The sequence below is a fragment of the Ranitomeya imitator genome, chromosome 5, assembly GCF_032444005.1.
Source record: "Ranitomeya imitator isolate aRanImi1 chromosome 5, aRanImi1.pri, whole genome shotgun sequence".
Taxonomy (NCBI): Eukaryota; Metazoa; Chordata; class Amphibia; order Anura; family Dendrobatidae; genus Ranitomeya; species Ranitomeya imitator.
Genome location: NC_091286.1, coordinates 83,344,621 through 83,361,920, shown reverse-complemented (window position 1 = coordinate 83,361,920; position 17,300 = coordinate 83,344,621). Strand labels below are relative to the sequence as shown.

Sequence of the window (17,300 nt, the reverse complement as noted above, 5' to 3'; positions counted from 1 at the left end):
ATTTGGCTTTTTAAATGGAAAATTAGCTCCAATCATTAGCGGACACCATGTCACGTTTGGAGAGCCCCTGTGTGCCTAAACATTGGAGATCCCCCAGAAATGACACCATTTTAGAAACTAGACCCCCAAAGGAACTAATCTAGATGTGTGGTGAGGACTTTGAACCCCCAAGTGCTTCACAGAAGTTTATAACGCAGAGCCATGAAAATAAAAAAAAAAATTATTTTCTCAAAAATGATCTTTTAGCCTGCAATTTTTTATTTTCCCAAGGGTAACAGGAGAAATTTGACCCCAAAAGTTGTTGTCCAGTTTCTCCTGAGTACGCTGATACCCCATATGTGGGGGTAAATCACTGTTTGGGCACATGCCGGGGCTCGGAAGTGAAGTAGTGACGTTTTGAAATGCAGACTTTGATGGAATGCTCTGTGGGCGTCACGTTGCGTTTGCAGAGCCCCTGATGTGGCTTAACAGTAGAAACCCCCCACAAGTGACCCCATTTTGGAAACTAGACCCCCAAAGGAACTTATCTAGATGTGTGGTGAGCACTTTGAACCCCCAAGTGCTTCATAGAAGTTTATAATGCAGAGCCGTGAAAATAATAAATACGTTTTCTTTCCTCAAAAATAATTATTTAGCCCAGAATTTTTTATTTTCCCAAGGGTAACAGGAGAAATTTGACCCCAATATTTGTTGTCCAGTTTCTCCTGAGTACGGTGATACCCCATATGTGGGGGTAAACTACTGTTTGGGCACATGCCGGGGCTTGGAATTGAAGTAGTGACGTTTTGAAATGCAGACTTTGATGGAATGCTCTGCGGGCGTCACGTTGCGTTTGCAGAGCCCCTGATGTGCCTAAACAGTAGAAACCCCCCACAAGTGACCCCATTTTGGAAACTAGACCCTGAAAGGAACTTATCTAGATGTGTGGTGAGCACTTTGAACCCCCAAGTGCTTCATAGAAGTTTATAATGCAGAGCCGTGAAAATAATAAATACGTTTTCTTTCCTCAAAAATAATTATTTAGCCCAGAATTTTTTATTTTCCCAAGGGTTACAGGAGAAATTGGACCCCAAAAGTTGTTGTCCAGTTTCTCCTGAGTACGCTGATACCCCATATGTGGGGGTAAACCACTGTTTGGGCACACGTCGGGGTTCAGAAGGGAAGTAGTGACTTTTGAAATGCAGACTTTGATGGAATGGTCTGCGGGTGTCACGTTGCGTTTGCAGAGCCCCTGGTGTGCCTAAACAGTAGAAACCCCCCACAAGTGACCCCATTTTAGAAACTAGACCCCCCAAGGAACTTATCTAGATATGTGGTGAGCACTTTGAACCCCCAAGTGCTTCACAGACGTTTACAACGCAGAGCCGTGAAAATAAAAAATCATTTTTCTTTCCTCAAAAATTATGTTTTAGCAAGCATTTTTTTAGATTCACAAGGGTAACAGGAGAAATTGGACCCCAGTAATTGTTGCGCAGTTTGTCCTGAGTATGCTGGTACCCCATATGTGGGGGTAAACCACTGTTTGGGCACACGTCAGGGCTCGGAAGTGAGGGAGCACCATTTGACTTTTTGAATACGAGATTGGCTGGAATCAATGGTGGCGCCATGTTGCGTTTGGAGACCCCTGATGTGCCTAAACAGTGGTAACCCCTCAATTCTAACTCCAACACACCCCTAACCCTAATCCCAACTGTAGCCATAATCCTAATCACAACCCTAACCCCAACACACCCCTAACTCTAATCCCAACTGTAGCCATAACCCTAAACACAACCCTAACCGCAACACACCCCTAACCACAACACTAACCCCAACACACCCCTAACCCTAACCACAACCCTAATTCCAACCCTAACCCTAAGGCTATGTGCCCACGTTGTGGATTCGTGTGAGATATTTCCGCACCATTTTTGAAAAATCTGCGGGTAAAAGGCACTGTGTTTTACCTGCGGATTTTCCGCGGATTTCCAGTGTTTTTTGTGCGGATTTCACCTGCGGATTCCTATTGAGGAACAGGTGTAAAACGCTGCGGAATCCGCACAAAGAATTGACATGCTGCGGAAAATACAACGCAGCGTTCCCGCGCGGTATTTTCCGCACCATGGGCACAGCGGATTTGGTTTTTCATATGTTTACATGGTACTGTAAACCTGATGGAACACTGCTGCGAATCCGCAGCCAAATCCGCACCGTGTGCACATGGCCTAATTCTAAAGGTATGTGCACACGCTGCGGAAAACGCTGCGGATCCGCAGCAGTTTCCCATGAGTGTACAGTTCAATGTAAACCTATGGGAAACAAAAATCGCTGTACACATGCTGCGGAAAAACTGCACGGAAACGCAGCGGTTTACATTCCACAGCATGTCACTTCTTTGTGCGGATTCCACAGCGGTTTTACAACTGCTCCAATAGAAAATCGCAATTGTAAAACCGCAGTGAAATGCGCAGAAAAAAACGCGGTAAATCCGCCATAAATCCGCAGCGGTTTAGCACTGCGGATTTATCAAATCCGCAGCGGAAAAATCCGCAGAGGACCAGAATACGTGTGCACATTCCTAACCCTAACCCTAACCCTAGCCCTAACCCTAGCCCTAACCCTACCCCTAACCCTAACCCTACCCCTAACCCTAACCCTAACCCTACCCCTAACCCTAACCCTATTCTAACATTAGTGGAAAAAAAAAAATTTCTTTATTTTTTTATTGTCCCTACCTATGGGGGTGACAAAGGGGGGGGGTCATTTATTATTTTTTTTATTTTGATCACTGAGATAGATTATATCTCAGTGATCAAAATGCACTTTGGAACGAATCTGCCGGCCGGCAGATTCGGCGGGCGCACTGCGCATGCGCCCGCCATTTTGGAAGATGGCGGCGCCCGGGAGAAGACGGACGGGACCACGGCTGGATCGGTAAGTATGATAGGGTGGGAGGGGACCACGGGGGGGGGGATCGGAGCACGGGGGGGGGAATCGGAGCGCGGGAGGGGTGGAACGGAGCGCGGGGGGCGTGGAACGGAGCACGGGGGGGCTGGAACGGAGCACGGGGGGGTGGAACGGAGCACGGGGGGGGGTGGATCGGAGTGCAGGGGGGGTGATTGGAGCACGGGGGGGTGATTGGAGCACGGGGGGAGCGGACACGAGCACGGGGGGGAGCGGAGCACTGGACGGAGGGGAGCCGGAGCAGTGTACCGGCCAGATCGGGGGGGTGGGGGGGCGATCGGAGGGGTGGGGTGGGGGCACACTAGTATTTCCAGCCATGGCCGATGATATTGCAGCATCGGCCATGGCTGGATTGTAATATTTCACCCGTTATAATGGGTGAAATATTACAAATCGCTCTGATTGGCAGTTTCACTTTCAACAGCCAATCAGAGCGATCGTAGCCACGAGGGGGTGAAGCCACCCCCCCTGGGCTAAACTACCACTCCCCCTGTCCCTGCAGATCGGGTGAAATGGGAGTTAACCCTTTCACCCGGTCTGCAGGGACGCGATCTTTCCATGACGCCGCATAGGCGTCATGGGTCGGATTGGCACCGACTTTCATGACGCTTACGTGGCGTCAAAGGTCGGGAAGGGGTTAACATTAGATCTTTTTACTATTGATGCTGCATAGCCAGCATCAATAGTAAAACAGTTGGTCACACAGGGTTAATAGCAGCGTTAATGGAGTGCGTTACACCGCGGCATAACGAGGTTCCTTAGCGCTGCCATTAACCCTGTGTGAGCGCTGACTGGAGGGGAGTATGGAGCGGGCACTGACTGCGGGGAGGAAGGAGCGGCCATGTTGCCGCCGGACTGCGCCCGTCACTGATTGGTCGTGGGCGTTTTGCCACTACCAATCAGCGACTTGGATTTCCATGACAGACAGAGGCCGCGACCAATGAATATCCGTGACAAAAAGACATACAGAAAGACAGACAGACAGACAGACGGAAGTGACCCTTAGACAATTATATAGTGGATTTAGCACAATAGATCAAACCGTTCTGTTAATCCTAGTTTATTTAGGGCCCCACTTGAACAGAGTTGGGCAGACCTGGGATTCACCTAAAACTATTTTGAACGACAATCATTATTTTATGTTATTTTTTAATATATGCTATATAAAGAAACCATTCACAACTATAGAAATTGGACCCATTAACTAAGTACTTTCAAAAGATATTCAGAGGCGGACCTAAAATATAAGATATGGAAAAACAGTTACTGCTACAAACCATCTGAAGCCTGGATTGGTCAGTCTGTCAGTGGTCGCTAGAGACCGAGGGTCTCCTCCACTAGCACACACGAGCTCCGTCACTGTCAATTTGGTAAATAAGATGAAAACTCTGCTGATATTCAGCCCCAATGAAGTAAGGTACGGGTGGTCTTTAATTAGGGAATGTGCAGACCAGGGGCGGACACAGACTGCAGAGGGCCCCTGTGTGAGAATTACGTATGGGGCCCCCCTCCATTCCACAATGATTTTATCGAAACATATACAGGGACAAATTTACAGTATAGAACACAAGTATCAAATCTAAACAATAGCCTGAAGTTCCTTATTTGATAGAACATAGCACACATAACTCATGTTATGCATTATAGCATTATTTCACAGGGTGGTCTGGCTACAGGAGTGGCCCACTGTAAATCTGCCATGTAGGGCAGCGCATCAACCCAGGCCAGACCAGACAGACATGAACACACACACACACACACACACACACTATAGCCTCATGCACGCATGCACATACACAATGCAGCCTGTGTAATACACTATGTACACAATATTACATATTCTGTAAACCATATACACAGTCATGTTCACTATCTACTATATAATTGTCTAAGGGTCACTTCCGTCTGTCTGTCTGTCTGTCACAGATATTCATTGGTCGCGGCCTCTGTCTATCATGGAAATCCAAGTCGCTGATTGGTCGTGGCTGTTTTGCCGCGACCAATCAGCAACGGGCACAGTCTGGCGGCAACATGGCCGCTCCTTCCTCCCCGCAGTCAGTGCCCCCTCCATACTCCCCTCTGGTCACTGCTCACACAGGGTTAATGGCAGCGTTAACCGACCGTGCTATGCCGCGGTGTAATGCACTCGGTTAACGCTGCTATTAACCCTGTGTGACCAACGTTTTACTATTGATGTTGCCTATGCGGCATCAATAGTAAAAAGATCTAATGTTAAAAATAATTAAAAAAATAAAAAAATCGTTATATACTCACCGTCCGTCGGCCCCTCAGATCCACAACAGGCCTTTCCCGCTCGTGACGCTCCGGTAACCGGCCCATGCTGCGATCTTGCGAGATGGTGTAGCGGTCTCACGAGACTGCTACGTCATCATCTCGCGAGACCGCAATGCACTTTTCAGACTGAAGCACGCGAGGACTCAGGGTCGGTAACCGCTTGGTTTGGATCCGGGGGCTCCGGAAGGTGAGTATATAACTATTTTTTATTTTAATTCTTTTTTTAACAGGGATATGATGCCCACATTGCTATATACTACGTGGGCTGGGCAATATACTACATATATATACTAGATGGGCTGTGCTTTATACTAGATGGGCTGTGCAATATACTACGTGACTGGGCAATATACTACGTGGCTGGGCAATATACTACGTGGCTGAGCAATATACTACGTTACTGGGCAATATACTACGTGGCTGGGCAATATACTACGTGACTGGGCAATATACGTGACTGGGCATACTATGTGGCTGGGCAATATACTATGTCACTGGGCAATATACTACGTCACTGGGCAATATACTACGTGGCTAGGCAATATAGTACGCAGCTGGGCAATATAGTACGTAACTGGGCAATATACTACGTAGCTGGGCAATATAGTACGTAACTGGGCAATATAGTACGTAACTGGGCAATATGCTATGTGGCTGGGCAATATACTACGTGACTGGGCAATATACTACGTGACTGGGCAATATACTATACTAGATTGTGGCCCGATTCTAACGCATCGGGTATTCTAGAATATGCATGTCCCTGTAATATATGGACAATGATGATTCCAGAATTCGCGGCAGACTGTGCCCGTCGCTGATTGGTCGAGGCAACCTTTATGACATCATCGTCGCCATGGCAGCCATTATGACATCATCGTCGCTGTGCCTGGCGGCCTCGACCAATCAGAGACGCGGGATGTCTACGTCCTTTATGACATCATCGTCGCTGTGCCCGTCGCTGATTGGTCGAGGCCTGGCGGCCTCGACCAATCAGAGACGCGGGATTTCCAGGACAGACAGACAGACAGACGGAAAAACCCTTAGATAATTATATATATAGACTAGATTGTGGCCCGATTCTAACGCATCGGGTATTCTAGAATATGCATGTCCCCGTAGTATATGGACAATGATGATTCCAGAATTCGCGGCAGACTGTGCCCATCGCTGATTGGTCGAGGCAACCTTTATGACATCATCGTCGCCATGGCAACCATTATGACATCTACTTCGATACTGTGCCCGTCGCTGAATCAGAAACGTGGGATTTCTACGTCCTTTATGACATCATCGTCGCTGTGCCCGTTGCTGATTGGTCGAGGCCTAGCGGCCTCAACCAATCAGAGACGCGGGATGTCTACGTCCTTTATGACATCATCGTCGCTGTGCCGGTCGCTGATTGGTCGAGGCCTAGCGGCCTCAACCAATCAGAGACGCGGGATGTCTACGTCCTTTATGACATCATCGTCGCTGTGCCGGTCGCTGATTGATCGAGGCCTGGCGGCCTCGACCAATCAGAGACGCAGGATTTCTACGTCGATACTGTGCCCGTCACTGATTGGTCAAGGCCTGGCGGCCTCGACCAATCAGAGACGCGGGATTTCCAGGACAGACAGACAGACAGACGGACAGAAAGACAGACAGACGGAAAAACCCTTAGACAATTATATATATAGATGGCTGGGCAATATACTACGTGGCTGGGCAATATACTACGTGGCTGGGCAATATACTACGTGGCTGTGCTATATACTACGTGGACATGCATATTCTAGAATACCCGATGCGTTAGAATTAGGCCACCATCTAGTATACCATACTATTATAAACTCTATATACATTTACATATGCTATAAACTGTATACAGACACTTACCTTTGCTGTAGTCGGTCTTCAGAAGCAGTCAGGGTCTTTACACACCTGCCCGCCCCCAGTACAGCAGCCATGAGTGGTCAGCAGGATATTGGGGATACAGCAGAGCAGGGTGAGAGCTGAGCAGCTTCCTGTCACTGCTTCAGCACACAGCGGCCATGTCCGTCCTCCCTCTCCCTCTGTCCCGACTGCCTGTCTAGTGATGGTTGGAGAGGACGGGACACGGCTTAGGCTACTTTCACACATCAGGTTTTTGCCGTTAGGCAGGATCCAGCAAATTTTTTAAAAAACGGATCCGTTGGAAATTGTGAAAAACTGATGCAACGGATCAGAGAGAGACCCCAGAATTAAAATTTTGCATGATTGCATGGAGAATGCATAGAAAACTGGATTCGGAGGCCGGATTCATCATTTCACATGTCAATTTCATCCGTTTATCGCTAGAACCGTCGCTTGACATTTTTTTGCCGGAAATTTTTTTTTAGACGGATCCGGCAAAAAATGGATGAAACATGTGGCCATCAGGCACAATCTGGCGCTAATACAACACTATGAGAAAAAAAACGGATCTGGGGGAAAAAAAAAGGATCCTTTTTTTTCAAAACTTGCCGGATTGCGCCTGACAGCAAAGACCTGATGTGTGAAAGTAGCCTAATACACAGCAGCTGTGGGGCAAGGGCACTGCTATCATGGAGGTGGGGGAGCCAGTGTACTCGGGAGCCGCCACCTTCCTGCACCCCGTACTGCTGCGGAGTTCTCACAAGTCCAGTCTCACAAGCAGCAATCTGTGATGGCGCCGCCTGCTGGACATAATGATGTTTTCTGTCAGAGAAGACATGAGGTATTACTGAGGCTACAGGGACGGCTCAGGAAGGCCACAAAATGAGCATCCACCATGAACCTGTCCACTAGGGCCTGGTGTGAATTCATGGCAAGGCAGACACCTGTCCATTATCAAGTCTGAGCCAATCACAGGACTGCACATAAAGCGGAGTCTGTGGTTGGCTGACAGTGTGAGGCACAAGTATACTGCAGCGCTGTATAAGGGGCCCCTCTCCAGTCTCCCCCTCTATAGTGGCTGTGGCAAATGTCTTCGCTAAGCACAATTATCCGCCCCACTGGCCAGCCACTTACTTTACAGATGATCATGACAGGAGTCCAAAAAGTCCCCCCCTAACCTGCAGCATGTATGGAGGCTGATACTCAGAGGGCAGGGCAGCCCCGACTCCACAGAGACCCCAGCAGGAGGAGCAGAGGGGCTTATACATGATGTGCTGCGCTGCTCAGTGACCACGTTCTCCCTGCAGTACCGCTCGTCCGCTGCACAGCTCCTGTCAGCCACATAACAGGAGATGCAGGGGCCCTTGACTCTGGCATTGCAGAGTGAAGCAGAGAGGGCCCCCTCCTGAAAATGACAGCTCCTGTCTCTCCTCACAGTGTTCCTGCTGCCGCTGTCTCTTTGGATGGATCAAGCATCGTCAGTAGTTGTTTTGGGCCCATCGTCTTTCAGGGCTCCGCAGTATTTGTTTTGGGCCCAACCTCCATCAGGGCTCTGCAGTATTTGTTTTGGGCCCACCCTCCTTCAGGGCTCTGCAGTATTTGTTTTGGGCCCACCCTCCTTCAGGGCTCCGGTGCAGCTGCATCGGTTCCGCAGGCAGTATGTCCGCCCCTGGTACAGGCGCTATAGTTTCTCCACTGGTCTTCATCAGGCGTCAGTGTGAAATGTCATACTTTATACAGTTAGGGCCAGAAATATTTGGACAGTGACACAATTTTCGCGAGTTGGGCTCTGCATGCCACCACATTGGATTTGAAATGAAACCTCTACAACAGAATTCAAGTGCAGATTGTAACGTTTAATTTGAAGGGTTGAACAAAAATATCTGATAGAAAATGTAGGCATTGTACACATTTCTTTACAAACACTCCACATTTTAGGAGGTCAAAAGTAATTGGACAAATAAACATAACCCAAGCAAAATATTTTTATTTTCAATATTTTGTTGCAAATCCTTTGGAGGCAATCACTGCCTTAAGTCTGGAACCCATGGACATCACCAAACGCTGGGTTTCCTCCTTCTTAATGCTTTGCCAGGCCTTTACAGCCGCAGCCTTCAGGTCTTGCTTGTTTGTGGGTCTTTCCGTCTTAAGTCTGGATTTGATTGAGGCACAGGGGAGTAAGCAGGGTGGATTGGAAGTTAGTTCTGTGGCAATTTATTACTTTATCTGTATGCATTTTGTACAGAGATTAATGATGAGCTTTAACTATATATCTGTATGCTATGCCATACTGTGCAAAAGTTTTAGGCAGGTGTAGAAAAAATGCTGTAAAGTAAGAATGCTTTCAACTGTAGAAGTGTTAATAGCTTATTTTTGTCGTTTATTAAATTGCAAGTGCACCTCTGAAGCCGGGTATACTCTTCCTGGCTTCATAAGCCGTCTTCTTCCCTTCTGGACATGCGCAGTGCGCCTCTGAAACTGAGCAGCGTACACCCGCCTTCCGAGGCGCAATGGCGTGGGTAAAGAAAGCTGCTTGAGTTTTGCAGAGAAGCGGTGATGGTGCAGGGTATTGCAAATCATGTTATCAAGCCCACAGGGGATTGATAGCATGCTGAGTGGGATGACTGTTCTGGGGAAACAAATGCTCCATTAACTTTTCAAAAGGTTCATTTACATATGAAAACTGAGTTTAGAAAGAACTTTTTTAAACATGTTTTTAGGTGTCAAACACAATAAAGGGATGGTTAGGCAGGGTGTTTAGCAGCAAAAATACAAATGCTGGTGGGTTGGAGGCATGGGGGACCCGTCAGTTTCCCTTAAGAACTATCTTTAGCATAAAGAAGAACAAGGAGTTTTGGAAGTGATGATATAATCCAAACGTGATATGCACCAGTCCAATACAATGTTATAAGCAGGGTGTGACTAATAAAAAAATAAAAAATAACTTTTAATCAATATTTAGCTAAAAAGTTGGTATAGCCAACTGTATAAGAACATAGAAGACTCACAAGAAATAATTCCCATTCAAGGGAAATAACACAATAATCCAATCCCTGAGACCTGCTAGTTCACATGAATGTGTCAGTCTCCAATGGGAAAAAAACCGAAGCACAATATACACTCCTATGAGGGAGTATTTAAACAAGTATATATCACATATCGCATATCACCTGCCCCCATCTGTCACATGGAGATACAGTAAGTGCGATCGATGCAAAATAATAATTGGAACGATCTCACCTCAGAACTTCCTTTTGATGTGGGTAAGACCGCTCATAATCACATATGTGATATGTCTTTCTGGGATTACATGGAGGGACAGAATAATTCACACAAGCCTACATCCAAAGAAGATCTGTGGTTAGTTCTCCAAGATATTTGCAACAACCTCCCTACCGAGTTTCTTAAAAAACTGTGTGCAAGTGCATCTAGAAAAATTGATGCTTTGATACTGTTTTGAAGGCAAAAGATGTTCACACCACGTTACTTTGATTTAGATTTCTCTTTTGTTATTTACTTTGCATTTTGTGTATTGATAAAAATATGTTATTAAAATTTCTATATTTGGAAGCATTCTTACTTTTCAGCATTTTTCCACACCTACCCATGGTACCTTTTGCACATTACTGTAAGTTCTGTGAGGGAGCTATAGGACACCTGAGTATTTCCAACTGGAGAAAATTCCTAAATTCCTTCCTAAATTTTCTCTATTCTGTTTGTTTCTTTGTATAAACACATTATGGCTTTTTTATGGTGTCTGATATTTTTAACTATAGGAATAAGAGAAATCTCCGTGGAATATCCATTTCTTTTTATGTATATATAATATTTTTTTACTATTGTTTTGAGAATTCAGGACAACATGAACTGATGTAATGATGAACTCTTCCTCTTTAGCACAGTTCTCAGGGAAAACAAACCCAAAGAAGAACCTGTCTTTACATTTTCTGCTAAGAATGCTACAGGACAAAATGTCACTTACAGAATTGTTTCCGGTAATGACAAAGGTATGATCATCTATCAATCTTTCATTATTTGTATTATTTCTATGCTATTCCAAGTCAGTAATTTAGAAACTGGGTTGTTGGTAATACAGTGCTCCCTCAAGTTTCATACCGATTCATTCCAAGGTAACGACTATAAGATAAAGCAATTTTAACATAAGACATGACCTATATTATTAATTAGTAATTGACTACAAAGTCAACAAGATGTCAACCAAAAATAAGTACCGTAATTATAAAAAATATTACCGTATATATAAAAAAGCTTGCTATTAATAATAATAATAATAATAATAATAATAGTAATGCTGATGATGAAATGTGCCGATAACTAATAAAGATAGGTTATAGCCTTAGTCCTTATGTATAAAAGCACTAAATGTCATTTCAAGTTGTCCCATTTAAAAAAAATGATACAAGAAGAAACTTTCAAAATTCTGCTGCCATAGAGATATGTTAAAAAGTTAGTATTAGTGGAGAATCAACCGATGGAAACTCTGCCAGTTACCAGGACAATGCGGTTTTTTTAGAACTGAACCTCTGCCAGTTATCAAGATAATTTGGCTTGGTCAGAGCATAACCTCTGCCAGTTTTCAAGACAATGTGACTTGGTCAGAGCATGGTGACCTTAAGTTCCCATTGACTTCTTTTTGTTCCACCTTTACTAGATCATCCAATCATTGGATTTATTTGTAAAAAAAATGTTTTTCTGCCTAGATATTGCTGTTGCAGAATTGTTATATAGCATCGCCTGGTGATTAAATTTTCTCGTATAATGACCTTCACATAAATATGATTTCTTGTAAGAAGACTGTTCTGGTGTGTATAGGGAAAAAGGGAACAAATCCGGCCCCAACATCAAATACTACTATACAAGTTCTTGTGCACTCAAATTGGTCTTAACCTGTATGTAGAAGAAAAATACACGATACTAGTCGATGAAAAAAGAGAAAAAGAAGGTAGGACTCTCTGTACCTGTTAAAAGACTTTTATTTCATCTGTTAAAATCATGCAGCTGGGGAGGAGTGTGAAGAGCAGGATGAACAGACGACGGACATTTTGCGTTGATTTTGCTTCAACAGGTCGTGAGAACTCAGACTCAGGACCCATTGAAGCACAATCAGGGCGAAACATCCATTGACCGGTCATCCTGCTCTCCACACTCCTCCCCAGCTCCATGTTTTTTAACAGATGAAATAAAAGTCTTTTAACAGGAACGGTGAACACCACCTTCTTTTTCTCTTTTTCATGGAATGTTCTAGTGTGCTTATGCAGTGACCCAGAGACCTGGTCTTTGCAGTAATGTCGCTCCTCCACTAAGGGGAGTGATGGTACGTTTGATGGCACTAAAGGAGTTCACCTGACCAGGTATCACCAGCACACATTACACTTCACACTCCGGCCACTAGGGGGAGCAAAAGGTTCTATTTATTAGGCCACTCCTCACACTTTGGTAAAACTGGGGGTTGGATAGGAAGTTAGGCAGAAGCTGGCTGGGTTTTGCCCAGGCAACATCCCATGGCAGGGGGTGTTGTGGGGGAGACTTCAGAGGGGTCCCTGTCAGGCGTGGGAACCTGGCAGAGACTTGGCGACAAGGACAGATCGTCACAGAGCCGCGCCTGCACTACCTTGCGGCGGCATCTAAAGAAAGGACACGAATCGAAGGATATTGTGGACAGTGAGAAACGAGATGAAGCACGAAGGAGAGCCAGTAGGAGTCATGCCCCGAGAACGTTAACATCCTACTGAGGTGCGTAGCCGGTGACCGGAACACCGAGGAAGTAACTGACTTTATGCCTTACTTCAAATGCCGCAGGACAGTTAATTATAGGTTGGCTGTCTACCATACATCACCTAAGCAGACATAGGGGGCAAGCGTGGAGAGGGGCGTCTCTAGGGTCCCAGAATAGCTCCGAGCCTTCCCATCAAACGGGTGCATCCTAGCCATAACAAACTTGGGGGACGGAGAGAGAGAGAACTAGAAAGAACGAGAACAGAAGTTGTGAGGACTATCCCGAATGCTCAGCAGGGAAGGACTACAACACACAGGCGCTAGTGGTAGGCACTGATTTCCACCTGCAAAGGGAACTCTGGATGTGCCTTTGGACCGTCCAGTCTCAGACAGCCCTATTAGCAGTGCTCTGGATTGAGGATCCCGAAGCCTTCAGTAAAAGGTAAAGAGACTGCAACCCTGTGTCCTCATTATTAACTGCGCCTCACACCATCGCCACCTACACTACTGGGAAGCCCTGGGGACATACTTCACCTGTGGGAAGGTATACCATCTAGCTGCCATCACATCACCCCAGTGGACCCCAAGCAGTGTCAGTCACCCTGACCGAATACCACAGGTGGCGTCACGAAACCTTAGCTGACTTCCATCATCCCTTTTATTGGACGCCCCTTAGCAGGGTCACGGACCGGGTCCAGCCACCGTGACATCCTCAGAACTGAGCCAGAGAGGACCGGTACCAAGTAACCCGCGGCCCTGTGTCTGGGGGTGCTCCACTTATTCGTATTGGCTCGCGTATATAATAGCAGGAATCAGTCTGCAGACCTTGTATAAGGAAGTCCAGGTGGTGGGACTCAGTTACTGGGCATGTGTATCCATTGGCAATGGACGTTCGGAGAAGGAATCTTAAACACACTAAAGTGTTCCCTAACTATTATATAACAGCAATATCTAATATAAAAACTTTTTAAAAGTACTATATGGATGTCTATGTATAGCAGCAAGGACTGGATAGTTATGAGTATTTACATGATTCGGAAAAGAGTGTTGTGTCTAAAAGGGCTTTATCATATTGAACATCGGCCGTGTAAATTTCTCACCATTGAGTCGTGGAATGATCACAAACTTGGTTCCGCAACTGATTGGATCACTTACGCAGACCCTACAATCGCTGGCAGCACATTTCCTTTTGTTGGGAGATATTCATCTCACTTTAATGTAATTTACAGGTGAATTTTATTTGGATGAGAAAAATGGAAATCTATGGACAACAGAAAAATTTGATGAAGATGCCCAGCCATCCTATAATATCACTGTCGAGGCAGATACGCCTCCTGATACCCAAGGTAAATAATATTAATCTTTATAAAGCAATAACGTATTCATAGGTAACAACCAATATTGTAAAGTATCTTGTATTTGTATAAATAAGTTCAGCCCAAGTTATCATTCCTTACGCTAGTCAATATGTGCGTTGTGCATAAAAACATGCAAAATAAATGAAATACGGTAAATATGGCTACCAAGCAGAAATGTGCAATTTTTATAGAGGATTTTCTCTCAAGCTGCCACATAAGGCTTATATTGGTAAATCAGAGGATGGATCAGCACCTAGTTTTGTAATTATGATTGTTTTACTTACCGATGGACATTTTTGCAAACATGACAACAGAAATAGAAGCCATCTATTAGTCATTGTTGTATTTAGCATCACGGGAACTTTGTTATAAAACATACTGATACAGTAACATTCGTTCTCCGTTTATGAGATATTTCTTGACTGGTGAAATATTTTAGAAGATAACAACTACGATGTATGATAATAAGCATTATAATGTAGTTTACACTGGATATCACATTTCATTTATTTACAAAGAAAAATTCTACTTTCATCCAGCTTTTCCAAATTCCTGGATGACGGTGTGCACCGCCATCTCGGTATTCACGCTAACTATGCCCCTACCTATTGCCACTTCATGTAGTCCAAACAAGTGTTTGCCCAAGTTAGAGACTTAACAAAAAACTGATGCAAATAAAGATAGCGATAGTTTCCATATCATGCAATCAACATTTTCGAAGCCCATTGTATTATGAACATTTACAATCTGTGATTATGGGTAATGCAAAGCTATATTTTTTAAAATTTTGCATTAAAAGTACTTTATACATTTTATTCACAGGTCCACTGTCTCCTAATATGGCTCAATTAGAAATTATTGTACCTGATGTCAAAGAGGGTCCAGTGTTTGAGAAAAACATATATGCCGCTACAATAACGAATACGGTTCCTCCCAGATTCCCAGTTATTAAAGTCACGGTATGATACCGCGTATTGCTGCTCCCTTGGTAAAGTCACCAGATAGTTTATACAGATACCTTTACTCAGTGCTTCTCCATCTTCCCATTTTCCAGTTCAAAAGTATGTACACACGACAAAGAAAATGCAGCAGCTTCTGTTACTCACAACATTCACACGTAATGGGACCCTTTTCCTTCTCTTGTGGTGGATCTTGACTCAATTTAATTCCCTCTTACAATCCGTTTCTTACAATACTATTACCTTGGCCTCACCTTCTTCCAATAGTCATCCAGCACATGTCTATGTAGGTCAAATCTGCACCATACTGGCACCCGATGAGTCCTAATTGGTTGCCAATTTGGGAATCATCTTCACTTCACCCTTTAGCTATATTTCTAAGGTCTTCTACAGCCGGGTGTTGCAGTCTGCCAACACTTTAATTGTGTCACTGACCTCTCTCAATCACTCCTTCTCAGCTCTTCCCCTCTTCATCAGCTCTGCGACATTCACATGCTTGACATTCCTTCTCAGTTTAGTTATCTGTCTTTGTGTGCCTCTGATGCGCTCTGATACACTCTCTCTCTATATATATACAGTGTCTTGAAAAGGATTCAGACCCCGTAAACTTTCCCACATTTTTTCGCGTTACACTCCCAAACTGAAATGTATTTTATTGGTATTTTATGTGATATACCAACACAAAGTATCAAGTATTTGTGAAGTGTAATGGAAATGATACATGATTTTATAATTGTTTAAAAAATATAAATCTGAAAATTGTGACGTGCATTTGAATTCATCTCTCTGTAGTCTGATACCCAGAAATAAAATCCTAAGTGACCAATTGCCTTCAGAAGCCACATAATTAATATATTGAGCCCATCTGTGTGTAACTTATTTTCTGTATAACTACATCAATTCTGTGAAGGCCTCAGAGGTTTGTTTGAGAACATAAGTGATCAAACAACATCATGAAAACCAATTAACACACCAGACAGGTCAAGGATAAAGTTGTGGATAAGAGTAAAGCAGGGTTAGGTTATAAAAATGGTCCAAGCTTTGAACATCTCACAGAGCACTGTTAACTCCATCACCCAAAAATGGAAGTAGTATGGCACAACTGCAATCCTACCAAGATATAGTCATTCACTTAGACTGGCATCCCAAGCAAGGAGAGCAATAATTCAAGAAGCAGTCAATATTCCTGTGGTGATTTTGGAGGAGCTGCAGAGATCCACAGCTCAGGTGCGAGAATCAGGTGCCCACAGGAAAATATTAGTCATATACTCAGCAAGTCTGGGCTTTATAGAAAAATGGCAAGAAGAAAATAATTTTTGAAAACAAGTTACAAGAAGTCCCGTTTGCAGTTTGCAAAAAGCCATGTAGGAGAAACAGTGGTGGAAGGTGATCTGGTCAGATGAGACCAAAGTAGAACTTTTTGGGATAAATTCTAAACGTTATACTGTATAAGGCCGAACAATAACACTGCAATCACCGTGAAAACACCTACTCCACCATAAAACATGGTGGTGGCATTATCGTGCTGTGGGGATGCTTTTCTTCAGCAGGGACTTTGAAGCTGGACGGAGTTGATGAGAAGATGGATGGTGCTAAATACAGTGAAACCTGAAGGAAAACCTGTAGAGGTTGTAAAAAACTTGAGATAAAAATACTGCCATAGCTACAATGGAATGATTTAAATCAACACATATTCATTGTTGAATGGCCCAGTTACAGTCCAGACCTAAATAACATTAAAAATCTGCGGCAAGACTTGAAAGTTGCTATTCGCAGACGCCTCCATCCAATCTCACTGAGCTACAGCTAGTTTGCAAAGAAGAATTCGCAAAATTTTCAATCTCTACATGTGCAAAGCTGATAACAAAATACACAAAAAAGACTTTCAGAAGTAATTGCAGTGAAGGATGGTCCTTCAAATTATTGACTCAGGGGCTGAATACAAATGCATATCAGAATTTTCAGATTTATATTTTTTAAATATTTAGAAATCCGCTTATCATTTTCTTTACACTTCACAAATATTTGCTACTTTGTGTTGGCATATTACATAAAATCCCAATAAAATACATTTAAGTTTGTCAATGTAACATGAAAGAATGTGTAAAAGTTCACAGGGTATGAATACTTTTTC

The 17,300-nt window shown here is 44.1% G+C and overlaps 1 protein-coding gene across 2 annotated transcripts in view; it reads left to right on the top strand.

The window, feature by feature from the left end:
- Window positions 1-17,300, top strand: part of LOC138681406 (protocadherin Fat 4-like) — a 286,716-nt gene that overhangs the window by 102,153 nt on the left and 167,263 nt on the right. For both annotated transcript variants that reach the window (XM_069768890.1, XM_069768889.1), the window contains exons 28-30: window positions 11,011-11,120; window positions 14,079-14,195; window positions 15,030-15,166. In XM_069768890.1, coding sequence (XP_069624991.1) covers window positions 11,011-11,120; window positions 14,079-14,195; window positions 15,030-15,166 — 364 coding nt within the window. The remainder of the gene's footprint in view (window positions 1-11,010; window positions 11,121-14,078; window positions 14,196-15,029; window positions 15,167-17,300) is intronic.